This window comes from Vipera ursinii (genome assembly GCF_947247035.1).
Source record: "Vipera ursinii genome assembly, chromosome: 10".
In the NCBI taxonomy this organism is placed as follows: domain Eukaryota; kingdom Metazoa; phylum Chordata; class Lepidosauria; order Squamata; family Viperidae; genus Vipera; species Vipera ursinii.
This window is the reverse complement of record NC_139520.1, coordinates 1,193,060-1,219,365: the sequence shown is the minus strand read 5'-3', so window position 1 is coordinate 1,219,365 and position 26,306 is coordinate 1,193,060. Positions and strand designations below refer to the sequence as shown.

At 48.7% G+C, this 26,306-nt stretch overlaps 2 protein-coding genes across 6 annotated transcripts in view; both read left to right on the top strand.

Annotated features, from left to right (window-relative positions):
• Positions 1–76: 76 nt before the first annotated feature.
• NDRG4 (NDRG family member 4) lies at positions 77–18,205 on the top strand. Its single transcript, XM_083370504.1, has 15 exons — positions 77–167; positions 1,499–1,604; positions 6,020–6,140; positions 7,129–7,191; positions 8,004–8,064; positions 9,569–9,655; positions 10,705–10,761; positions 11,449–11,552; positions 12,453–12,509; positions 12,593–12,644; positions 13,406–13,453; positions 14,451–14,486; positions 14,883–14,934; positions 15,767–15,805; positions 17,019–18,205. Exons 1-15 carry the CDS (start codon positions 147–149, stop codon positions 17,171–17,173), a joined length of 1,059 nt encoding a protein of 352 aa, XP_083226630.1. The 5' UTR covers positions 77–146; the 3' UTR covers positions 17,174–18,205.
• A 5-nt stretch (positions 18,206–18,210) lies between these two features.
• Positions 18,211–26,306, top strand: part of SETD6 (SET domain containing 6, protein lysine methyltransferase) — a 43,668-nt gene continuing 35,572 nt past the window's right edge. For 2 of the 5 annotated variants that reach the window (XM_083370503.1, XM_083370499.1), the window contains exons 1-5: positions 18,211–18,774; positions 19,655–19,796; positions 21,154–21,348; positions 22,772–22,892; positions 25,997–26,177. In XM_083370503.1, the coding sequence (XP_083226629.1) occupies positions 18,417–18,774; positions 19,655–19,796; positions 21,154–21,348; positions 22,772–22,892; positions 25,997–26,177 (997 nt within the window). In that variant the 5' untranslated portion in view covers positions 18,211–18,416. The other 3 variants (XM_083370502.1, XM_083370501.1, XM_083370500.1) reach the window with 3 other exon arrangements.

Sequence of the window (26,306 nt, the reverse complement as noted above, 5' to 3'; positions counted from 1 at the left end):
AGGGAGGGAGGGGCGCGGCTGACCCTTAAATGCGCCCAGCGAGGCCAGCCCACTGCAGAGGTGCACAGCGCGGCTGCAGAGAAGCGGGTCTGCGCGCGGAGAGCCGGAGAGGGACGTGGCGCCGCTTCGCCCCCGGAGTCCCCGAGATGCCGGAGTGCTGGGATGGGGTAGGTGCCCCGAAGCGGCCGGTCGCTGGGGCGGAAAGCGGGGCGAGGCGCGGCCCTCGCCCTCTTCGGCGGCCGGCACTCCCGCTCGGGCAGGACGCTGGGCTGCCCTGGGTCTTGCCCCGATACGCCTCCGCGCTCCCCTCCTCCGTTCTCGGGGGAGCAGCTTTCCGACGCCCGCTGTGCCCGCTCCAGGCGGGGCTTCCCGCGCAGCTTGGCGGGGTCCCGGTTCCGTCGGAGGTGCCGGCAGCTGAGCCTCGCCTCGCCTCGCGGAGTCCCCGACGTGGCTCCGCTAGCTGTGGTTCCCCGGTTGCCGCGGGAGGGAAGGGGCGGCCGCCCTGTCGGAGAGGCTTAAGGGCCTTCTGGGCAAGGGGAGCTTTGCCGCCGCTGGGGGGACGGGGTTTCCCAACGGACCGCTCCATCTGCGGTCTAGGCCTGCTGGGACCATGCGCGTCGGCAGCAGTTGCGGGCGGTGGCTTCGCCGTGGAGCTGGGCGAGACCTTGCCGGTGTCCTTGAAGTCCTCACTGAGGCAGAAAACGGGGCGTGAGCTACGGGGCCTGGGAGCAGTTTGGTCTGAATCATTATGAGACCGAAGGCTGAGAGATGTTATTAAACGTTTTGCTGCAAATGCAAAAGTGAAGATTTTGATTTATGTTTATAATATGTGGAAATGCAGCTGCTGCATTTGCAGAAGACAGCTGAGCAGGTTGCAACCACCTTGCTTATCTGGTTCATGGTTCAGTGTATGTTGTGACGGTTCAATCTATGTGTACTCCACAACCAAGAGAATCCGTTTGTGTGAATGCTGTTATAGAGACGGTTCTGCAGAGCCATAATTCCTGATCCAAGGGGTGCGGGTGGGGTGGAATATAAATGCTTGGCTATTTTGCTGGAGCAACGCCTGAGGGACTCTGACTGGGGGGATGTAGGGCAAAATACTAAAAAGCTCAATAGATCTAATAGTTATGCAGGCAACTGCTCAAATCTGGCAAGATTTCTGTGCAAGTACCAGTAAAAAAAACTCCTCCGAAGGAACTTCTTGTGTCCTTGGTTCCTTGAGCTGGACATTGTGGGAAACCCTCCAGGGGAGATGACATAGTGTGCAAAGAGCCTGGGTTGTGTAAGTCTAGGCCTGCTGGGACCATGCACGTTGGCAGAGGTGAACTATGGCAGCTGGAGCAAAGAATGCAGCCCTCTCAGATGGTCAGGCCTGCCGTGGCTCCCCCTGTGCCTCCTTCCTTGGAGGACTCAGCTTAGAGAAGGGGACAGAAAAGCACCCCGGCTCCCTTCGGCCAGGCCAACCTCGCACTGCCATCTCTCCTCTCTCCCCCAGGAGCATGACATCGAAACACCCTACGGACTGCTGCACGTTGTCCTTCGGGGATCCGCCCGAGGGAACCGCCCGGCTCTCCTGACTTACCATGATGTGGGGCTCAATCGTAAGTGGGTCACTTTTAATTCTGGTTGGGGAGGGAGGGCCAGACCCCTGTTTTCTCATAATCTGGCTCTGTTGTGTCTGAGTTGCAAACTGGCTGTTTGTGCTTGGCTACCAGAAGGACATTGGATCAAGACACAAAAATTAAAGGATTGGAGATAAAAGAACAAAAATATAAACTACAATCCTTTGCAGATGACTTAGTTTTTATCTTGGAGGAGCCACTTGAAACAGCTACTAAATTGTTGGAGAAAATAGAAAAGTTTGGAGAACTGGCAGGTTTGAAAATAAATAGAGAAAAGACTAAAGCATTAACAAAAAACTTAACAAACAGAAAACTCAACTTACAAAAAAGACAAACCTACAAATAACTAAAAAAGTTAAGTATCTAGGAATCCACTTAACAGCAAGATGTGCAACATTAAAAAGATAATTATGAAAGATTGTTGAAACAAATAAAATTGGACTTGGGAAAGTGGAAAAATCTTCAACTGTCACTGTTAGGAAGAATAGCCACAGTTAAAATGAATATTTTACCAAAAGTACTCTTCCTATTTCAAACAATCACTGTAAAATTGGGAAAGGTTTTCTTTGATGATCTAAATGCAACAATACTGAGATTTATCTGGCAAGGGAAGAAAACATGAATTAAAGTGAAAATGTTACTAGAAGCTAAAAATAGTGGAGGATTTGGACTCCCAGACTGGAGACTATATTATCAAGCAGCTATTTTACCATGGCTTAAAGAATGGATTATGCTGATAAATAAAAGACTATTGTACCTAGAGGGGCATGACCTGCAAATTGGTTGGCATGCCTTCCTATTTACCATAGGAGAAAAGTAAAATACATAGATATTTCCAAAACCACTTTATAAGGAATGTACTCCTTTCAGAATGGGAAAGAATAAAGCAGAAAATCTATATTAAACTACCTGAGTGGCTTTCAACACTGGAAGCTTTTGCTTACCCAAACTTAGTTAACTATGACAAAATCGTTACTTACAAAGATATACTTAGATAAAGAAGGAAAATTGAAAGACAAGACTTACAACGACAAGGTATTGACTTAGCATGGTGGCAAATTTGCAAATTCAAACAAGATATAGAAAAGATGCAAAGACAATGGGATTTTATAAAGAACAGACAGAATTTGATCAAATATTATTAAAAACAGATGAAAACCTGATTAAGAAACTACAGATTTCTGCTAAACTTGAAGATGGAAGAAGAACAAGTAAAAGAAACAGTGATAACATGGGCAAAAAACTTTGGTTATTCTATAGAATTGAAAGACTGGCAAAAATTATGGGGTAGAAATATTAAGTTGACTAAAGCAGTTTCATATAAAGAAAATTTGTATAAAATGTTTTATAGATGGCATATGACACCAGAAAGATTAGCCAAAATGTTCAATAATGCTTTGAATAATGTAAACAAAGGCCGGGTACTTACTACCTGGTGGCTTAAGATGACTAAAATTTGCTGCGAGTGTTGTATTGGGAGCCTCCCGATACTCCCATGTTACACCTCTACTCCGTGAGCTGCATTGGCTCCCAGTTATCCTCCGGGTGAGATTCAAGGTGCTTGTAATGGTTTTCAAAGCCCTACATGGCATGGGTCCGGAGTACCTTGGGAATCACCTGCTGCCAGCATCAACTTCCCTCCGCCCGGTACGCTCCCACAGAGAGGGCCTCCTAAGGGTGCCACCGTTCGGAGAATGCCGCTTGGTGGCTCCCAGGGGGAGAGCGTTCTCTGTGGGCGCGCCTGACCTATGGAACCATTTACTGGTTGAGCTCCGGATGGCTCCCGACCTTCGCTCCTTCCGACGCGATCTAAAAACATATCTATTTAAGCAATACGGTCTGGTCTGAGGGGTTTAATTTTAATTGTGGTTTTAATTTATCTTCTACATTTGGGCAGTAGGGCTTAATTTATTTTCAATTTTCTGTATTTGTGCATTTTGACATTTATGTCACTGTTCACCGCCCTGAGTCCTTAGGGAGAAGGGCGGTATACAAATCAAATAAATAAATAAATAAATAAATAAATAAATAAATAAATAAATAAATAAATACAGATAGGTTCTAAACCAGAACTGTTTTGTTGTTTTTTTTATTAATATTAGGAGTTAGGTTTGAGAAGGAGAATGAATATTTTAATATTGCATGTATTGACAGCAGCGAGAATAGTATTTGCCCAATACTGGAAAAATGAAAACCTACCAACTGAAGAGATTTTAATTAAGAAAATTTTAGAGTGTGCAGAAATGGATAGATTAACCTTAGAGATCAAAGAGAAAGAGGATTCAATTTATTTTAAAACATGGGATAAATGTTACCAATGGTTAGGAAAATAAACTAGTGAGAAATGAATGTGATATCCTATTTTGAATATATATTAGTAAGGAGAATGATATGTATTGACCTACTGATACCGTTTATGATTATTGTTTATTTATTTATTTATTTATTTAATTCCATTTTATATCCCGCCCTTCTCCGAAGACTCAGGGCGGCTTACAAGCTTAGCAATAGCCTTCATTCTATGTATATGCCTGCTTATTAGGGCTTTCACACACACCCCAAGCGGCATTATTACAAAGTCAGCTTATTGCCCCCAACAATCTGGGTCCTCATTTAGCATATACATTACAGCTATTTACTATTATATTAATTATATTAATTAATTATATTATATTATTATATTATATTATATTATTATATTATATTAATTAATTATATTATTAATTATATTATTATATTAATTAGCATTAACTGATTCCTGATCTGCCAATGAACAAGAAGGGAGAGTTAAAAAAAGCAGGTCTTCTCAAAACATGTTCCTGCTGGCAGACATGGGAAGACCCAAATTGTCTTCAGGAATTAAATCACACAGAACTGGGGGAGCTACAGCCCTGAGGCATGGTGGGCCTCCCATGCAATTACTGCACTCAAAAATAGAGGTCTAGCCTTTTAGACTAGAGGATCCACCCCTTGCTCCCTCCAGTAAATGCAAGTTGGACCATTCCACTGATTGCCCCCTCAACCTGGTGGCAGCAGACCAGTTCGTTCGGGATTTATTGGAGGAGCCAATAGATGGATGGGGGAAATGGATGACTGAGCTGGATAGGAGGGAGAGATAAGTGGCATGGATTCTACCACTTCAAAGCTTGTCACCTGTTTGGGGTTGAAGGTGGTGTTTACCTTGGAAGTGGGAGAGGGGGAAGGCGAAATGGGATCATTGGGATCAAAGCCGTAGGCATTCAGCCTCTGAAGATTTCTCCCCAGAATCCACTCACTTCCCCCCAAGACAGAGAGGCTAGGTGCCACTTTCCTTGGCCAAATCATCTATGTTTTTTCTGGCTTATAGAGTCAAGGGTGAAGCTTGGGGAGGTTTCCTAGATCCTTGTGTCTTGAAACTCAGGAAATCCTGCCCAGCTGGGGTGGGATGTTGGGAAGAAGAGAAGAAGGGAAGAAGAAGGGGGGGAAGAGGAGGAGGAGGAATTGCCCATGCTGCTTGTTTTAAACTTGTGTGCTATTCTGTATCAATGCTAAGTTTACCCATTCAAAAATACTTTGAAATTGCTTGACCAATTAATTGAGTATGAGTGTATGAAGGGGCTCTTTTGCAGGAACCGTCTAGCTCTCTTCTTTTTTGGCCCAGGATTATATCAGCCACTTTCCACATGGGAGACCTGTGCAGACAAGTACAAGTAATGGGAGAGATGCCAGCCAGTCAAAGTTACTTCAGGCTGAGCGGCCATTCTTTGGCTGGGGCAGAATCTCCATTGAGCAGAGTGGATTGGCTGGCTTGCCAGATTCTCTCCACTTGCCCTGAGAAGGTTGCCAATTGTTGCCTGGCCTCCCTGCAGGAAGCACCAGAATGGGCTGAATCCACCAACAGGAAGGGCTCGAGTCATCTTGGAAGAGATTGTAGCTGAATTGTAAATGGTTAGAAAAGGCATTAGTAAATAATCATAATTTTTGTTCAACTTTTATTCTGCGTGGAACCCAAAAGTGCTTTTTTCAAAAGGCAGCTGGACTTCCTTTGTTTTGCTTGAAGACCTTTAGTTTCTCATCCAAGAAGCTTCTTCAGTTCTGACATCTGACTGAAGAAGCTTCTGGGATGAGAAACAAAGCATCTGCAAGCAAAACAAAGGAAGTCCAGCTGCCTTTTGAAAAAAACACCTTTGGGACAACCATAGAAATTCTGTATGGAAAGCAGCAGCAGTTTCAGCAGTCCTAAAAAGCTTTAGTGTTGGATTAACAAGAGACATACTTGGACCAAGAATTCTGGGCTAAAGACAGGGAACGAGGCCTCTTCCTGCCTGGAAGAGGAGTCAACACTTGAGTTCATTGTCGAAGGAGTATCATTTGATTTAGTTTTCTAGCCCTGATTTTCTTTCCATTTCTTGTAGACAAGCTCTGCTTCAACACTCTCTTCAACTCTGAGGAAATGCTAGAGATCACGAAGCACTTTGTGGTGTGCCATGTGGATGCGCCCGGGCAGCAGACTGGGGCGTCCCAGTTTCCCCAGGGGTAAGCATCTTCCAGGGGTAAGCTGTGCCCTCTTAGATGGCAAGGTGTGTGATTGTGTCCCTGATGGTTCCTTGCCAGGCCTGTTCTGGATACTAAATCTGCCTCAAAGTCCCTGTTATGTGGCTCAGAGAGGACTTAGATGAAGGCCATAAGTACTCCCTTAGTCACGGTGGTGCGTGTGTGTGTGTGAGTCCAGTAGCCCTAAATGGTGGTAAGGTGCTTTTTTTCATAAGATAATCTTTATCACAAACTGCTACTGTGACTTTGAACCTGATGGTATGCACATCATGTTAAAAAAAATGACACAGGGATGAATTAACCTGTGAGGTAATCCAGGTAAATGTGAATTTTGTTGGGGATAGATCCAAAATGGCAAGTCTAGGGAGTGCAAGAATCCCGCTCCTCTGGAGCTGCCCCAGTTGGGAATCCCAGGCTGACTGGGAGGAGCAGCTTCCCACAGAAGGGACGGCGGGGCTTGGGCTGGCCCCTGGTTTTTTTCCTGGAAGATTCTCCCACACCAGGATAAGATGGGCACTGGCTGAGAATCCTGACGGTGGTTGCTGAAATGTCCTGAAAACATTATATTGCGATGGAATGCCCCCTCGGAAGGTTCTCTGGATCCCTGCATGAAATACATCACCTCGAGGGCAGTGCTGTCCAATGGTTAAATGATCTAGATAACAGGGCATAGGTTTAGCCACTTCTATAACTGCTTATATGTAATTTAATTCTGTTCATAATTTTATTTATCACCCATACTGTATGTTTTTGAAATAATTCATTGCTTTGATGTTTTATCTTTTGATACACATTTTATATGCTGTTTTTGTGAATTTTTATGTATTAATGCTGTATTCTGTTATGCCATATGAAATATAAATATACAATGGATGGATGGATGGATGGATAGACAGACAGACAGACAGACAGACAGACAGATAGATAAGATTGAATCTCTCTGGACTTCTTGCTTGCTCTGTTTCTATAGGTATCAGTACCCGTCCATGGATCAGTTAGCTGCCATGTTGCCCAGTGTGGTCCAACATTTTGGGTGAGCATGGGGTGTCATCAAGTTGTTTGGGGGCTCACATTGCCATACAGGAAGGAGAGACTTTTTCACCGTCTTGTCAATCCTGCCTCCTGGTGATTACATGGACAGGGGTACTGCTGCAGTTTTCTTGGCACATTCTTGGAAGTGGACTGCCATTGCTAAGGGCTAGGGCTAAGAAAAAGTGATTTGCCCAAGATCATCCAGCTAATTTTGTTCTTGAGGTAGGACCAGAACTCACCATCTCCTGGTGCTTTTGAGCATCGGACAAAACTGGTGTTTTGCTCTCAGCTGAAATGTGCTACTTCTACTTAATTAGTTTCCTGCTTTGGAGATGGCTGACAGGGCTTCTTTCCAAAGTGCAGAGTTTGGCCCTTTTGAGCAAGTGATGAAACAGTTGAAGAGCCTTGCTTGAAAATATTTAGGAAGAAGACCATGAAACCAGGAGGAGGCAACCAACTGATATTTAATAAAGCTTCAGTTGGGGACCTAGTGGTTGAAGGTTTTAGGCTGATCAAAGCTCACATCGTACTCTGTCCCAGCATAACTTCACTGGATGATTTCAAAAGTGGTCCTTTTCCTGCTTAGCCTAACAAAATTGTTATGGAGAGACCATGTTTTGGAACTTCTTAAAAAGTAATCCAGGTATTCCTTGCTTAACCAACCATTTGTATAGGATCATGTGGAACCATTCATACTGTAAGCCAATCTGGTTGACCCCAATTCTAGTTGGCCATAAACTGAGCCTTGGGAACTGGCAGGGAGTGAGGCAAGGAAGTGATGCCAAGAATTATCTGACGCTTCCCTTTTCATAGGTTCAAGTATGTGATTGGAATTGGAGTCGGAGCAGGTGCCTATGTTCTTACCAAGTTTGCCGTAAGTGCTCAGCCTGGTCCGTGTGCAAGATGGGGGAATCCGGGAGGGAGGGAGGGAGGAGCCTGTATGCATTTGGAGAAGGAACCCTCTCTTTTGGCATCTTCTAGAGTAGAATTCATGTAGCCCAATCCGGTGGACATTTATTTAGCTGTCAAGGTTCTGGCTGAAAAATCCAATGAAGTAAACTCACCAGAGGCATATGGCGGGAAAAAGATAATTAAAAGAGTAAAACCTTCCTTCCCCTCTGACAGTTCAGGTCACATTGTCCAATTAGCCTTCCAACGGTTATGAGAAGAAAGTCTCTGTTTGCCAAAACATCTCTTCAGTGACCTTGACTCTCACTCTGATAGAAATCACCTGTGCATTCCAAAAGTCCCCCCCCCCAACTGTTGGCAAGCTAGAAGCAGCATGGCAGTTCCAATGCAAGAGGTCTTCATAGCTTGACACTTTTTGGCTTTTATCAGGGCCTGGACTAATTCACCTGAAAGCCAGAACCCCTTGAAAATGATGTCAGACAAGGAATTTTTGAAAGTTGCCAAGATGCATTCAGCTCTACCCACCGTGCCTATATCAAAAAAAAAAGAGGTTGGGCTGAGGTTATCATTAGGGTTGAGACTGGCCACTACATCCAGTGCCTGCAACCAGCCAGCTTGTGCTAAACTGGATCCAGTCCAGCCAGTGGCTGCCACCACTGGCCCAGCAGATATTCAGTTATTCCAATGAGCCACTTCCCTGATGATGTCTTTGCTTAGTGTTTCTTTCCCACTATGCACCAAGTATATTATTGCTGATTCTGTCTTTTTTGTAGTTTTTTTTTATTTGAGCTTATTTTGTAAGCTCCCTAGAGTACTCCCTCTCCCTTATGGGCAGCTCTGGGACCATCATGTGGTCCCATATTTCCTCTTTCCCTTCTGCAAGAGTGGGGCCACTTCTGTGCTTGATTTCCTTTGGCTTGACCCTGATCTCTGGGACCACATTTTTCAAAATTCATAACTTCCAGGAGGCTCTTGGAAGTCTTCTCAAATAACAAGCAAAACTTCTTTAATATTCTAACTTTGAATAAGAACTAGGGCTTTCCCTTTGAAAAGGGGTTTTGCAAAGCCTGTTACTGTGGAAGGAGCCCCGCCCTTAAGGGGTAAGGCAACTGCAGTTTTTGCAAGGGTCCTGCAGCTGCTTCAAGGGCTGTCTCCATCGCTCAGACACCCGTGTGTGTGTGTGTGTGACACAAAGCCTTTCTTGTGGAGAAGTAGAAAAAACTGAAACAGACAGCTAGAAAATGCTTCCAAAGCCTGCAGAAAGAGCTTCAGATGAAAGACTGCTCTTTACAACATGCGTTTCAAATGCTTTGCACAGCCCTAATTTTGCGCATTATCCGAATATAGCCTCTAGAACTGCTTATGCATGCTGTATGAATGCAGCTTGCAGGTTTTTTCCCCCATATTCCCTTGTCTTTGGATGCTTGCAAATGTTAGCCAGAATAAACTCTGTATCTGTTTTGCTGTAGCTGATCTTCCCAGATCTGGTGGAAGGCCTCGTTCTGATCAATATTGACCCAAATGGCAAAGGCTGGATTGACTGGGCTGCCAGCAAGGTAGGCTTCCAGGGTGGGTTGGGTAGAATTTTTCCAGACTGAAGAGATGGCTCTGTGAGAAGGGCTGAAGAGCAGAGATCTCCTGAGGGCAGGGGTGTAGAACATCTGGAGAAGTGGCAGTCTGGCACATCTGCCAGAGATCAGGTTGGGCAAAGAATAGAAATAGAAATAGAATAGCATAGCTTTTTTTTGGCCAAATGTGATTAGATACACGTGGAATTTGTCTCCGGTGTACATGCAAAGCAACAGAGTAATAATAATGATACAAAAAATGTTCTTCCTGCATCAACTTATTAGGAGTAGTAGAGAAGATGGGAAGGATAATAATGCACACATGGGAAAATAAACTTAGACATGAGACTTGTACTATGAGAATTAGGTGTTCAGCAGAGTGATGGCATGAGGCAAGAGGCTGTCTCTGTGTCTAGTTGTTTTGGGATGCAGTGTCCTATAGTGGTGTCCCAAGGGAAAGAGTTGAAACAGCTTATGTCTAGGATGTGAGGTGTTTGTAGTTATTTTCTCAGGCAGGCTGATTGCAATTGTTTTTTCTGCAGGTTTAACTATCCCTTGGAATTTGTACCTGTCCTGTTTAGTTGCTGAATCAAACCAGACAATTATAGAAGTACAAATGACAGATTCAATTATTCCTCTGTAGAATTGCATCAACAGCTCTTTGGCCAGTCTGAACTTTCTAAGTTGATGCAGGAAGAACATTTTTTGTTGTGCTTTTAAAATAATCGTTCTAATGTTAGGTGTCCATTTCAAATCTTGGGAGATTATAGAACCCAAAAACTTGACTCTATTGGAGATGCTGTGCTGTTGAATATAGTAAGAGGTAGTAGACTAGTATGGCTTCTCCTAAAATACACATAGGAGGAATGGAACCTATCAAGCCTAACTTGATACTCAAAGGCTGGGTCTTGGCAAAGAAGGGGGCCCTTGCCCTTGAGCCTTTGTCTGAAGCTACTCAGACAAAGCATCTGGCTGGCTTTGCACTGGGACTAGGAAAGCAATGCTGTGTCCCTTGACATCTTATTTCTATCTTTCAGCTCTCTGGCCTGACCAGCACATTATCTGACATGGTGCTGTCTCACCTGTTCAGCCAGGTAAGACAAAGTAATGGCAGATGAGAATGTTTATAGGCCATGAGAATGGTTATAGTGCACGGCAGGGAATCCCTTCCCCTCCTAGGGGTGGCTACTCACAACACTGACAGCCATCACAAGACAGTTGTAGAAGCTGCTTTAAAAGGCTTATTCACACATGCAGAGATGGTAATGGGAACACCAAGTTGTTTCGCCACTGGTTTTCCCTGACATCGCATGCCACAGAAAGGGGTTGTTCTAACCCTGGAAATTGGGCCAGGGGTGGCTGGCAGGCATATCTCATCTGAATAGTTGGGTTGCATTTCATGCTGAGTAGGAGGAGGTGCCACCTTCAATGCAGGTAGATCTCTGAACTTCTAGTGGGCAGATAAAACCTCTAGCCAAAAATTAACTGGCCAAAATTAACTGGCAGTCAAAACCTCTAGCTTGTCTATTAACTGGCAGTGCAAGAGCCCCTTGCTATGTCCAGTGCACACACACCCAGGCAAGTTCTCCCTCCTTCATAATCAGCCAGCAATCAGCTACTGCCTTAGTGAGGTCTGACTTGGCAGAAGTGTAGAGAGCCTTGGCCCCTAAGTGTGAGCTGGGCCGGGGGGGGGGGCAGGGGAGGGTGTTGTCTACCACTTCCACGAGCAGGCGTGGGCTGTTTGCCAGGCCTGCCTTTGCCTGTCATCTCCACACCCACAGGAGGAATTGGCCAGTAACATGGAGCTGGTGCAGAGCTATCGCCAACAAATTGCCAGCACGGTGAACCAGTTCAACCTGCAGCTCTTCTGGAGTATGTACAACAGGTAAAGCAGCCCCTCCCTCAAGCTGCTTATGACCCAGAGCGCCTTTGGACGGCGGCAGAGCCCGTTCTGAAAAGCAGTGGGGAAAAGGGGCTCTAATTTCCACATCATGGCAATCGCTTTCTTCATGACATTGTACCTTCATCCTGTGTGTAGAAACCAGAACTAGCAAGCTTGGCTGCTGTGCCCCTCAGCAAGTTAAGTTTGTGCACCAGGAAAGCAGTGTCCAGATCAGGTTCTTGCCACCTGGAAAGTTTGTGTTTCTCCCCATTTCAGAGATTACACACAGGTGGTTTGTGACACATCTGTCTTGGCATTGGGGGCCCTTGGCAAGCAGAGGGGCCCCAGATAATCTTGGAACCTGAGATGGCAACACTAAGGGGAGGGGGCTTTTCTGTGGTGGCACCCTGAATTTGTGGGAGGTTGCCTCTGATACTGCTGTACAGTGAACTGTCTTACATTTTAAAAGGTTTCTGCTACACTATCTCGCTGCTTCTCTTAATCAGTTGCTCTCACCTGCATTTTTCTAAAAAAAAAAATAGCTGTGTTCCTTGGAATATTAGTTTGCTTGGGCTTTTGAGTCATTCTATAGCCAAAGTCTCAGGGTGAACAGTTAAACCAGAATAAGCCAGTGAAATAATTGAAAAACTGTCAGCAAGGAGGACAGGCAGTTGCAATACCACATTAGAACTGGGATGGACCGCATAAACTTGAGTAAAAAGACAGCTCCATTAAAAAGTGAGGCTGGGTCTGCATTGAAAGGAGGTTCCTCTTGGGGAGAGGAACTGGGCCTTGGAAGCTCCCAGTTGCCAAGGGAGCCCAGCTTGGCTGTGTCAAAAGCCAGGCAAAGACCTTGCCTCACCATGCTCTTGAATGGCTCCCTGAAATCACTGTTTCTCTCAGCCGCAGAGATCTGGAGATTAACCGCCCTGGTAGTGCACCCAATGCAAAGACGCTCCGGTAAGTCCCAGCAAGACAGCGGGATGGTGGTGGCCAGGAGGGAGGCTGTTCTGCTGACTGCATTTCTCCCCTTGGGTTCGCAGCTGCCCTGTGATGCTGGTGGTGGGCGACAATGCCCCTGCAGAAGATGGTGTGGTGAGTGGAGCTGCCAGCCCAGCCGGGCTGAAGGGCTGCCTGCTCTTGGCTGTCAGCTCGCTTTAACCTTTGCAAGGCCCAGAGAGGAAGAGGGCCATTTCTCAGCCCCAGCCGCCAGAAGGGCAACTGGTAGCAAATGCTGCCATTATGCTCGGAGTGCATCTGGTGTGCTGTGTTTTGACTTCTTTGGAATAGTTTTGGCCCCCAACTTCCCCTCTGGTGACCTCCAGATCGGGTGGACTGAAATTATGGTCATGGGATCACTGCATCTGAAGCGCGCTGCCAAGAAATGGTAGCCTGGCCCACTTGAATCCATTTAAGAAAGGCTGTAGAAGGCCTGGAGCAGCCGGTCCTCCTTTCTTGGGTGACTTCCCGGCAAGTGGCTGGCAGCTGCCTCAAACTTGCACTTCCATGTTTGTTCCAAGACAATCCAACCTTTTAGGGGTAGAGGTGGAAGTTCCATTAGGCTACTGATGGAACAGAGCAGAATAGATACTGAATGGGCGCAGTCCCTGCTTTGATATAAGGTTGGCCGCCATATCCAGGATGTGAGAATTCATATTTAGGAATCCTGTCACCAGTTGCTTCCTTTTGCTTAAAAATTATTTTCTCCAGTTGCAGAACAAGAAGATGCATGTAGGGTTTGCTGGGATTTAACTGAAGGGGGGGTTCCTGCTGTTGTATGGGCGCCTGCCAGGGGAAAGAGCTTAGGCCACGTGGCCCTCCACTCCTGGTGTTAGCGGGAGCTTTGCTCTTTGCAGGTTGAATGCAACTCCAGGCTGGACCCAACCACTACCACTTTCCTGAAGGTGAGTTGGCAGACCGGCACATTCCAGCCCTTACCAGGTCCTGGATCCAGGTCCTGGATCTTCTTCTCCCCTCTGATGGTAGCAGTGATCTTCTGCTCAGTTACCGAGCAGTTACCTGCATCCTCCCTGCAGGATCTTACAAATCCAGCGTCCAGTGTGATCTTTTCCCTCACAACCTCAATCCAAGCAAAGGCATGGGGAGGATTGCACACAGAAGACACGCTTAGGCATGCCAAATTTTAAGGAATGTGCCCGTTGGCCCCTGTGCATGCAGTGCAAAGAGTGGGTTTTGCTAGCGCTGTGGCACAGATGCAAAGCACTAAGGTCTCTCCTTCCATTAACTGTTCCTGACTAGCACCTCCTCCCACTTATCTGAATGTAGAAGCGGAGTTCTTTGCTCCATAATTGTGTCCATATTGCCTGGACAACAGTTTCCAGCTGTTGTCGGTGCTCAATGTCGGTGCTCAATGTGTGAGGCACAGGACAAACGGCTTCCCTTTCATCCAAAACGCCTTCCACTCTTGGACCACCGAGGAAGGAAGAAAGGGAGGGCAGCTGTACACTCCTGCTTCTTTTAAATGTGTATTTGGGGGGGGGAGGGGAAATGCCGCTGGACTACAGCCCTTAGCATCCTTTGCCTGAAGCTGCTTTAGGCTTGGAGTTTTTAGCCCCATCCAGAGAGTCCGTAAGAGGGCTTTTCATGTAGGGTCTCTATAACCTTTGGTGCCCCTCCGCTGGGGCTTGGAGACCAATTCCATCTTTCCAGACCTTGGTCCCCCCCAATAATTTTGATAGGGGCAGAAAATCATCGCGTCCGAAGTGCCTTTCCATCAGCGCAAGCATCCACATCCAAGCGCTTCCCTGAAGAACAGTGGAAGAAGCGTCTGGGCAGCCACCCTTAGGGCAGGGCAGCCAGGGCCAGTCTGGGGGTGGGCTGGGGGGACGTTCTCGAGTGCAGGAGGAGCCTGCCCAGACACAACCTGTGCTTTCCTCTTAGATGGCCGATTCCGGAGGGCTTCCCCAGGTGACTCAGGTAAGCTCTCCCACTTACAGTAGCCTGCCTGTAGCTGGGTCAGAACCAAGCCCACCTCCCCCGGTCTGGCTTCCTGGTGGGCCAGGCAGGCCCCCTGGGAAGTGGGCTATGGTCAGAGGCCCTCCTCTCAACTTCTCTGAGTTCAGAAAAAGCTCTGTTGACTTTGAACATTTCATGTTTTTTTTCTTCCCTCTTTGGTTTTGATGGAGAATTTGTACCACTGGTGGTGGAATTCAAATAGAATTTAAATTCACAAACTGGATTTGAATATGAAATGTCCCAAAAGTTTATTTAACAGAATAACAGAGTTGGAAGCGACCTTGGAGGTCTTCTAGTCCAACTCCCTGCACAAGGAGGAGAAGCTATACAAGTGGCTGTCCTTTGTTTTCTTACCAGCCTGGGAAACTGACTGAGGCGTTCAAGTACTTCCTGCAAGGAATGGGCTATGGTGAGGCCGCTTGGGCTTTGGGTCAGCTTGTGGGAAAGGAGGCTGCTGGCCTGGCTGCAGAGGGGCTCATGGTTGGCCCCAAAGCAGGCCAAGACCTGTTGAATCAGAGCTGTGGGTACCATCCTCCATTTGCCAAATTGCATGGAACAGCAGCCCCTACAGCTGGGTCCAGCTTGGAGGGTGTTTGGTCTCCAATACCTGCTTTGAAGGGACAGGAAATGGGGCCAAGTGCCCCTCTCCTCTTTCAAGTAGACCCCCAAAGTGGGCGACCAAACTGAGCAGGGTCAGGGTTGCCTGGCCCTGCTCAGTTGCTCCATCAGCTGAGCAAGAAGGAGCATTGGTCCCTGTGCCCACAGCAGCCACATTGGGACAAACTGGGGAGGTTGAGGTAACAGGAGCCAAATGACCCCTCCCACCTCTATCCATGCTGGAATGCTGAAACAAAGCAGAGATGCCCCCTCCTGCCCAATGGGGCTTGGCCTCCTACCCAGCTTTCTTGAAAGGGTCTCAGGAGTCCCACAGTTTCCCAGCAGGCTCCCCCAGCCCCTTTTCCCAAGGAGGGTGGGCTTCTTTGGTGGGGGACACCTTCTGATAGGCACTTTCCGCATGTCTGCTGACCACTGGGAAACAAGACAGCAGGCCAACCTGGGCATCCAGATGCACAATGCCCAGAGTGCCTAAAGTGTTTCCTTGGTTCAGCCTGAGTTACTGCCTGCCCCTTGTCCAGTGGCCCAGTTTGGCCAGGACTCAAGCACATCTTGAAGGTGCCTGTCCTCTCACCCCTTCTCCAGAGTTGTCTCACCTCCTGTTCAACCCTCCACCTTTTTTTCAGTGGCGTACCTGAAGGACCGGCGACTGAGTGGAGGATCAGGTACGAGTAGCCCTACAGGATCTGCTCCCTTCTTACTTGCTGCATATGCCCCCTCCTGTGTGGCACACTGCCTGCAAGTGGAGTGTGTCCTGCTCGCTGTGGCTTCTGCACGGGACCGGCTGTGGGGGTTTCCTAACAGTTCCCACAAAGATGGCCAAGTCAAGAGGGGAGGCATCCAAGGGACCCCATTTCCAACCTGATAAGCAACAGCTCTCCAGGGGTTGATGGTCATTAATTTTGCAGGGCCATTGGCTGGGAATAAATAGAGGAGTACAGGGCCCCTTGTCCTCTCGAGAGGTGGATGTTCCTCTCCATTTTGCTGCCATGAAGAGACATGGGGGACATCCTATGGCCCCTCCTTAGCGCCTGGAGTGAGATGAGCCACAGAGGGGCCCGTTTGGTTCCAGATATCGGAAACGTTCTGTCAGCTGAGGCCCTGCACCCCAAGCTGCCACCATTTGGGGAGAAACAGCCTGGTGCCCTTCCTCTTGGCAGTCAAAGCCAGCCTGGCCAATGGCAAGAGACTCAGCCCCCCCAGTATTTATGAGTGCTCAAAAGTCCAGCTCAGGTTGTAGGGCCAGAGTTTGCCAGAAAGGCTCACCTTCCAAAACAGGCAACTGGACAGATGCTGGGATCCATACTGAGGGTCTAGGACAGGGGAAGGCAACCTTGGCTTTTGTATGACTTGTGGACTTCAACTCCTAGAATTCCTGAGCCAGCAAACTCAATTCTGTGAGTTGAAGTCCACAAGTCATAAAAGAGCCAAGGTTGCCTACCCCTGGTCTAGGACAACTCACCGCCGCTGGCTTGCCCCTGCCAGCTCAATCCAGCCACCTTGCTTGACTTGATGTGGGACAATTTCTGGTATTAGTTACATCAATCTAATGTAATGTAATGGGAGAATGCTGGAGGTGAGGGGAACCTCCTCCTCTGTAGCTTGGACTAAGGAAAAAAAATGCGGAGGCGGAGGTAGAGGAGGTTCCCCTCACCTCTGGCATTCTCCCGTGATGAGTTGTCCTGTGGTGAGTTGCCCTGTGGCAAGTCGGCTGGGGTGAGCTGGCTGTAGCAAATTGTCCCATTCCACCATACTGAGCGAAATCCCAGCATGCTCCAAACGAGGCAGGGCAGAATGCGGCTTTCCTGGTCTCTTCTCAAGTGCCTGAGTTAATCTCTGCCCAGCTGCCTCAGTGACCCTTGTTCTGCCTCTCTGCAGTGCCCTCGGCCAGCATGACGCGCCTAGCCCGCTCACGCACAGCCTCCCTCACCAGTGCCAGTTCAGTGGATGGTAGCCGTCCCAGAGCCTGCACCCACTCCGAAAGCAGCGAAGCTATGGGCCAGATCAACCACACCATGGAGGTGTCTTGCTGAGAGTCCCCGATGCCTTCCCTTGGCCGCCATCTTTGTTCGGGGAGCTGTGGCCATCCACCATTGTATCACTCGCCAGCCACTGTTTTTGCCGCTTCTTGTGGCTTCCGTTTCCTTGTCTGCCCATCTCCCAATTCCATTACAAAGTTAAAGCAGGAAGCAGCAGCTTTCAATCCAAGCCTTCCTGTTTGTTAGAGATGCCATTTTAGAGTAGCTCCAATCCGTCTTTCACAAGCAGTCCCCTTTGGTTACTTGTAGCAACAGAACTGGCCCTCGCCTGTCTCCCAGAGCCTGGAGGTAAGCAGGGCACAGCTTGGGCGTTTACCACTGAAGGGCTCCAGTGGTGGGCATTGGAGTTCTGTTTGGTGTGCCCAGCATTTATCCCCAGCGAATCTTAGCTTCTGGCAACTTGTGGGGATGGGAAAAGCCACCCATCTCGCCTTGTGATTGGAAGTTGATCTGTAACTCAAGTGCTGAGCCAGCTGCAGCTCCAGCAGATGCTAGAGCTGCAGTTGATTCTAGCCGCTTGGACAGAAGCTGTTTAGTAGGCCAGGCACAAGCTTGCAAGCCTGAGGGGCTTGTATGGAAAGTTCCCCAGAGTCCAGCCTTAGGCTCTCCTCTGCCCTCTACTGCCTGGGTATCAGAGCATTGGCCCCAGCAGGCAGCCCCTTGAGGGCCTCAGAGTGGGGAGCAGCAGGAGCCCCTGGTTAGAGGGAAGGGGAGATCTGTTCCAAGAATGGCTCTAGTCTAGGTTCTCTGAAGCCAACAGCTGGGCTTCCACTACAGGGGACGGTATGGTGCTGATCCGCCCTCCTAGCAGCCTTCTTGGGGAGGAGTGCTGGCTGGGGTGGGCCAGCAGCATTCGCACCCCCACCACAGCGCTTAAACGAGGGCATGGGGGCACCAGAGCCCCAAGTAATGCAGGCAGGAACCTTCCAGCCCTTCAAAGTTTCTGCGCAGCTTCTTGCAACTCCCCCTACCAGGCTAGGAAACGGGCCCAAGAGGACAAACACAGGCCGGGGGATGATGGCAGGAAGGCTGCCCGCGAGGACCGACCGACCGACCCTGAGCGAGCCAGCAGGGCGCCCCCCGCCCGCGGGTGGAGCAGGGACCGCCCTGGAACTGGCCCAGCGCGCTGTAGCGCGTCGAGGCTCCCGCATTGCCAGAACCGGCGCCGCCACGCTCGTGTGCATCTTCTTTCGTCTCGTTCCGGCTCCGGGGCGGAGACCGCCCGAATTGTCATGTTATGCAGCGCATCGTAGACTTGAAACACATTAAACAACCGCATCTTTACTTCAGAAGCGGCTCTCGCTCATTTCCTCGCGGCGCTTCGTGTGGGGAGCGGAGGGGCTGCCGGGACACCAGGCCACGCGGGGGGCGGGGGACGAGCGGGGTTCTTGCTCGGCGACAGGGCGCCTCGGGTCTCCGGCCCAGCCCAGCCTCCTTCAGCCTCCTCTTCCGGCCCATTGCCTTCCTTCCGCGTTTCTCCGGCCATGGCCGACGCCGCGAAGCGGATGCGGCGCGCCTCCCCCGCGTCTCCCCCGCGCGCCCTGCCTGCTTTCTTGCGCTGGTGCGCGGCGGCCGGTGTGGAGTTGAGCGCCAAGGTAGGCCGGCGCCGGGGTCCCTGGTGGGAGGAGGTGCCGCGGCCCCGAGTCCGAGTTGTGGGGGTTTGGGCGGTTCCCAGCACGCCGCCCTCGCTTGTCCTGGGTCTTCCCTCGGGGCCGCGGCCTGGTTTCGGCATGGCGTGGGAGGGGGCCCCTGCAGGAGCCCGTTTCGTGAATCCTTCGCCCGAGGAACTTCTGAATGCGTCCGTACACGTGTTGCATTTCCGCACGTGGGCCTGAGCAGAAGCCCGGCAGCGGGGGCTTGAAGCTCCGAGCTACGGGAGCAGCCGGGCCGGGGAGCTTCACCGGGCCGCGTCCGCCTTCCTTTGGGGCTCCTCCTTCGGGGTCGACGGGCGGGGAGCTCCTCTGCTTGCCGCTGCCCTCTCCTGGCTTGCAGGTCGGCGTGAGCCGTGAGGGCACCGTGGCCGCCTACGGGCTGCTGGCCAGGGAGAACCTGGGCGCCGGCGAAGAGCTTTTCCGCGTCCCCAGGACGGCGCTCCTGTCCCAGCACACCAGCGCCCTCGCCCCGCTCCTGCGGAAAGGTACCGGCGCCCCCCAAGACCCCCACGCTTCTCATGCCCAGGGGGGATCGGAGCGTGTTTGGGGCCGCCGCCGGGTGATGCGGTGGGTCGGGTGTTGAGGGGGAGCCGGGCCTTCTGCTATAGTCGCTGAAGGCCCCTTGGGCCCCTGCAGGGAAGGTGGGGTAGAGGTCTAAGAAGCAAATACAAATATTCTGGCAAGCAGGGAGATTTCCGACCCAGGGAAAAGAAGTCTGTGCTCTTCAGAGGCTCCTTTGCCCCACAGGAGGGTGAAGTGGCTCCGTCTGCAGCTCCTTCCCTCCATTGATGTGCCTCTCCTTCCTTTTTTCTGCCTTCGCTAGAAGAAGCCTCCCTTCAGAGCGCATCGGGCTGGGTTCCTCTCCTGATTTCTCTCCTCTACGAATCCACATTTAGCAATTCCCGTTGGGGGCCTTATTTCTCTCTTTGGCCCCAGTTCACTGATTTGGATCACCCCATGTTCTGGTAAGAGGAGCTGCTGCATTGGCTTCTTTACTTGTCTCCTGTGTTGTGTAGACGTAGCAAGTGTTCAGACAGTGAAGAAGATGCACTGAACTTAGTATACCAGGAAAGCCTACAGAATACTGGAGAGACCAAATGAAAAATAGAAAAGACGTGTTACATAGTCAGTACATTTAAAAAAACCCAGCAGGCAAAGCAGATAACAAGATCTGACCCATGACTAAGAAGAAGGAAAGTGAAGAAAGAGACAGAGGGGCAAATTTGTCTGAATGCCAAACTTCCTGGAATTCCCCAACATTTCTGGGCTTGGCTTGGTCTAAGATGCTAATTAAACTGGAAAACTGGCTAGGCAGAACCCAATAGTCTGTCTTCAACAGCCATTGTGTCCATGGTAGTCATTTTAGCTGCAGCTGTTTCAAAGCTCCTGCTTCCCAGAGGCCTAGGTGTTTCTAAGACTTTCCCCTTTTCCACTCATCTTTTGCTAGCCTTCCTTCTGTTATGAAAGCTGCTTTCCATCAGAAGCTAAACTTAAAATCTCTCAGCAAAGCAGATACAAAAAGTTTTGTTATGTCCTCCTGGCTACTTTCCTTCGTGACCAGAGGCAAGCTCACCTGACCAATAACCAGCCAAGACAAAAGGGCCTTTTGTTTCATTTATTGCAATAAGCGGGGAGAGAAGCTATCAAAGCTTGGTTCTCTCCAAAGTTTCAACCCAAAATATTCCCTTCTTTATACAGCCCTTTCCCTGCCGCCACATCCCTCCTCTTTCCCCTTTGGCTGAGTTACTATGAGGTTAGACTCTTTCTGACCACCTCCTACCTATTTCCTGCTACATACTAAATCATACATCACATGTACGTTAATAATATAAAATATTAGACATATTCAGTTGTTGGTTTTGAGTTGGGCCCCTTACAACAATAGGTTCTTTCCTGTTTTTCAGTTTAGTTAAGTTTTCCTGGCTAGCTATTTCCTCTTACAGGTGTTTATAGCTTGTCTTCTTCATTTCCCACTCTAAGACCCAGCTAATTTTTGCCTATGTCCTGCCTTTATGCTGTCCTTTCCTGTTTCCCAGCCATTATAGTTTTTGGTATGCTTGTTTGTCCAGGCAGTAAGTTTCCACTGCAGCAAATTCAATTTTAAATTTCTCTTTCAATATTAAATTTTGAAGACCTTTCCTTTACTTCTATCAGTGTGAAATGGAAGAACCAGCAAGCTTGCCCCATAGTTTCTTTTTTTGTAATAGAATAGAATATAAAACTTGTATTTGCCCAATTGTGATTAGACATACAAGGATGTCTCCTAATATGGCATTCTTCTCCAATGAGGAAGCTGTTCTTTCGGCTGGCTCTCTTGTATAGGGGTCTTGAAGAGCGGGCACGACTTCTGCAAGGGACAGGAGTCCTCGAAGCTGTGGAGAAAGACTTGGCCAATATTGAGATGGAGTATTCCTCTATCATCTTGCCCTTCCTGAAGGCCCACCCAGATCTCTTCAACCCAAAGGTGCACACGCTTGAGCTCTATCGGAGGCTGGTGGCATTTGTCATGGCTTACAGGTAAGAGGAAGAGGGACAGGCCAAGAACTGGCAGCCTCAGAAAACAAGTGGAGAAGACAGTGATTCCTGATAAAAGAAAGTTCCTTAGGGCAACTTATACAGGTAGAATATTTCATCAAAATCAAATATGTGGAGAGGAGAGGAGTGTTTGGGCAGTTGCAGTTTAAGTAAACATGCAGGTAGACCTTGCTTACCAACTGCCTTGTTCAGTGACTGTTGAAGTTACAATAGTGCCAAAAAAACCCTTTATGACCAGTGCCCACATTTATGATATATGGTGTCCCTGGGTCACGTGATCAGCATTACTGTCAGTACCCATTGTGTCCCTGACCAGTTGTTTTTCTCTCTTGCAGATCAGAGGGATTGGAGAGGAAGGGATTACAAGAGAGTGAGCAGGTACATAATGGGAAATACACATCAAAACAATTTGCTGGCAATGGCAGTTGCTAGCACATCATTCAAACAGCTCAATATATTTCCCATTGTGTGCCTGGTTTTTTTGCTTACTTGCTTTTTGATTTCTGTAGGCACGCCTCTCAACAATTGACTGAGCAGCTTATAACATAAAACAAATTAAAAATAATTAAAATACTTAAAATATTTTTGGTCACTGAGTAGAAATATTGCCTTGGATCTTATTCATTTTTTATTTATTACAGGTAGTCCTGAACTTAACAATAGCTCATTTAATAACAGTTCAAAGTTACAACGGCACTGGAAAAAGTGACTTATGACAGTTTTTCACAGTTGTGACCTTTGAAGCATCTCCATGATCATGTGATCAAAATTCAGATGCTTGGCGACTGGTTCATACTTACAATGGTTGTCGTGTCCCAAGGTCACATGATCCCCTTTTGCAACCTTCTGACAAGCAGTTGATGGGGAAGCCAAATTCACTTAGCAACTGGATTACTAACTTATCAATTCACTTAACAACTGTGGCAAGGAAGGTTGTAAAATGGGGCAAAACTCACTTAACAAATATCAACAACAAATTTTGGGCTCAGTTGTGGTTGTAAGTTGAGGACTGCCTCAACTTACTCTCCAAATGAATACAAACATTAATTCCCTTCTTGCTAATTATGCCAGTGCCAAGGTGAGCATTCCAAGGGGAACAGGGAAGGAAAGCATGGTTGCCATCACATGATTTTCCACTTAGCAACCATTTCATTTAATGACAGCTGCCAGTCCCACTTGTAGTCATTAAACATCTAGCCTTGCTGCCTCAACTCATAACCATCTGTTTTCTGGGCTTTTAGCACAAAGCTTTTATAGTTTCTACATAGTTTAGAATTGATAGATTTAGTGACCTAATTAGAGTTTTGCAGATGTTGGGGTCTCACAGCTGCCCTCCCTCTTATCTGCCTGAGTGTAATTTTGTTCTCTTTAAAGAGAACAGTCACTTCTTTCTCATTTGATGCAGTTTCCAAGAACCTCTGAATGAGGAAGAAGAGGAGGAAGAACCTAATCCTCCAGTGATGGTGCCCCTGGCAGATCTTCTAAATCATGTAGCCAGCCACAATGCCAACTTGGAATATTCTCCGGTGAGCAAGAGCCTCACTGCCAGCAACCCATTCTATCATGCCTGAGGTTGCATTGCCCTGAGACCTGCATTTCCAGGAAGGTTTGAAGGGTGAGCTGTACCTGCTATATCAGGAAGAAGGATCCAGGGCAGGGATACCCTTCTATCTCTACCTTGCCCCACTTTACATCGGGGAGGACTGTGTGGAGAGAGTTTCCTCCTTTAAATTTCTGGGAGTCTACCTCTGTGAAGATCTGACCTGGAAAGTTAACACAACCCAGGTGGCTAGGAAGGCCCAACAGAGGCTTCACTTTCTTAGGGTCTTGCGGAAGAACAGGGTAGAACAACGGCTAATGACCCTCTTTTACCGGTCTACTATAGAGAGTGTCCTCTCGTACGGTATTGTGGTTTGGTATGCTGGTCTGACAGCCGCGGACAGGAAAGTATTACAGAGGCTAGTGAGCACAGCACAAGACACTGGATGACATCGCCAGGGCTCGCTGCCTTGGAAGAGTGAGGAAGATTCTCAGGGATGACTCACACCCTGGACGGTATCTCTTTACTCTCCTACCATCCGGTAGGAGATATAGGAATATAGCCAGCCATACCAACAGGCTGAAAAATAGCTTTTATCCGTGGGCTGTTAGGCTTTTAAATGGGACATAATCTTATGCAGAATTGACTTGGGAGGCCGGTGTGTGGTGTAGTTGGTTCACATAGTGTGGTGGGATGGAGGGTTTGTTGTCACTGTGTGTTGGGGGGAGAGAGCATGGGGGGAGGCTCACCTAATCTCAATGTACACATGTTGTACTTTGACAATAAAGGTTTATTATTTATTATTATTATAGGAAGGATGTTATATCCTGTTCCAGATCAGTGGAGCAAGCACAGCTCAGCACTTAGTAGAAATGAAAATGACTTCTGTTGAGGGACAATCAGGTGCAGATAGTCCGGGCAAAGCTTTTTTTCCAGAGATAAGAGAGCCAAACAAGAAGGAATCTTTTTCTTATTTTATTTTAATTCCATTTATATCCCGCCCTTCTCCGAAGACTCAGGGCGGCTTACAAGCTTAGCAGTAGCCTTCATTCTATGTATATGCCTGCTTATTAGGGCTTTCACACACACCCCAAGCGGCATTATTACAAAGTCAGCTTAATTTCCCCCAACAATCTGGGTCCTCATCTGAAGTTTAGTTTAGTTTAGTTTAGTTTTATTTAATTTATATACCGCCCTTCTCCCTGGGGACTCAGGGCGGTTCACAGGGCATATAAATAAAAATACAATACTATACAAAAGTTAAAACAAAGATTAAATCAGTGCCCAATTAAAAAACAATAATACAATCTAAAATGACAATTTAAAACCCAACTCCCCCATCAGGCCAGACCGGCCAATTCAAACAAATGGGTCTTCAGACCACGACGGAAAGTTCGGAGGTCCGATGCCGTCCGGAGCTCCACCGGCAGTTGGTTCCACAAAGCCGGGGCACCCACAGAGAAGGCTCTCCCCCTGGGGGCCGCCAGTCGGCATTCCCTGACCGGAGGCACCCTGAGGAGGCCCTCTCTGTGGGAACGCACAGGGCGGAGGGGAGTTGAAGCCGGCAGCAGGTGGTCCCCGAGGTACCCCGGACCCATGCCATGTAGGGACTTAAAGATCATAACTAAGACCTTGAACCTCACCCGGAAGACAACTGGTAACCAATGCAGCTCGCGGAGCAAAGGTGTAACATGGGAGTACCGGGAAACTCCCAAGACAACTCTCGCGGCCGCATTCTGTACCAGTTGGAGCCTCCGAGTGGTCTTCAAGGGAAGCCCCATGTAGAGAGCATTACAGTAGTCAAGGCGAGAGGTCACGAGCGCATGAGTGACCGTGCACAGGGCATCCCGGTCCAGATAGGGCCGCAACTGGCGCACCAGGCGAACCTGGGCAAAAGCCCCCCTAGTCACGGCCACTACATGATCTTCTAGGGTAAGCCGTGAATCTAGGAGGACTCCCAAGTTGCGAGCCCTATCCACGGGGGGTAAGAGCTCACCCCCCATAGAAAGAGATGGAACATTTTGAATGTCCCGGGATGCCGGAATGCACAGCCACTCAGTCTTGTCAGGGTTGAGCTGAAGTCTGTTCCTCCCCATCCAGACCCGAACCGCCTCCAGGCAACGGGACATCACAGCGAGGGCATCACTGGGGTGGTTTGGGGTCGAAAAGAAAAGTTGGGTATCATCGGCATATTGATGATACCCAACTCCAAAACCACGAATGATCTCACCCAGCGGTTTCATGTAGATGTTGAACAGGAGAGGCGAGAGAACCGACCCCTGAGGAACTCCACAAACGAGAGACCTCGGGGTCGATCTCTGCCCCCCTGCCAACACCGACTGCGAACGTCCCAGGAGATAGGAGGAGAACCACCGAAGAACCGTGCCTCCCACTCCCAATCCCCTGAGACGCCGCAGCAAGATACCATGGTCGATGGTATCGAAAGCCGCCGAGAGGTCTAATAGGACTAGGACAGAGGAATATCCCCTGTCCCGAGCCCTCCAGAGATCATTCACCAGAGCGACCAATGCCGTCTCCGTGCTGTACCCGGGCCTGAAACCCGATTGGTAGGGGTCCAGATAATCCGCTTCATCCAGGACCAGAGGGAGCTGATGCGCCACCACACTCTCAACAACCTTCGCAAGAAAGCGAAGGTTGGAGACCGGACGAAAGTTGTTCAATACAGCTGGGTCCAAGGCAGGCTTCTTGAGGAGAGGTCTCACCACCGCCTCCTTCAAGACGGTGGGGAAATAACCCTCACTCAAAGAAGCAGATATAACCGCCTGGAGCCAGCCTCGTGTCCTCTCCCTAGCTGCATAAACCAGCCAGGAAGGGCACGGGTCCAACAAACATGTGGAGGAGCTCAGCCTCCCCATAATCCTGTCCACTTCATCAGGGGTCACAGAATCAAACTCTTCCCAGATAACATTGACAAGACCGTCCGTGTCCTGATCGCCTGACTCTGCCCAGCTGGAGTCCAAACCGGTCCGAATCCGAGCGATTTTATCTGACAGATGTTGACTAAATTCCTCGGCACGACCCTGCAAGGGATCCTCCCTCACCTCCTGATTAAGAAACCCTTCTTGGCAGGAGTCCTTGAAAATGGTCACCACTCAGCCTGTCTGCAAAGGCCAGGAGATCTTCAACACCTATGGAGAAATAGCCAACTGGCAGCTCCTTCACATGTACGGCTTTGCTGAGGCCTACCCTGGCAATACCAACGACACTGCTGACATCCAGATGTCAACGCTGCTGAAAGCTGCGCTTCAAGGCAAGTGGCTCACCCTGGTTATTGATGATGATAACTTTATTGTCACTTTGAATGTACACCAATCGGCATACATCAAAATGAAATTTCATTGCATACATCTCTCAAAGGGTCACCACCTCCGATATATAC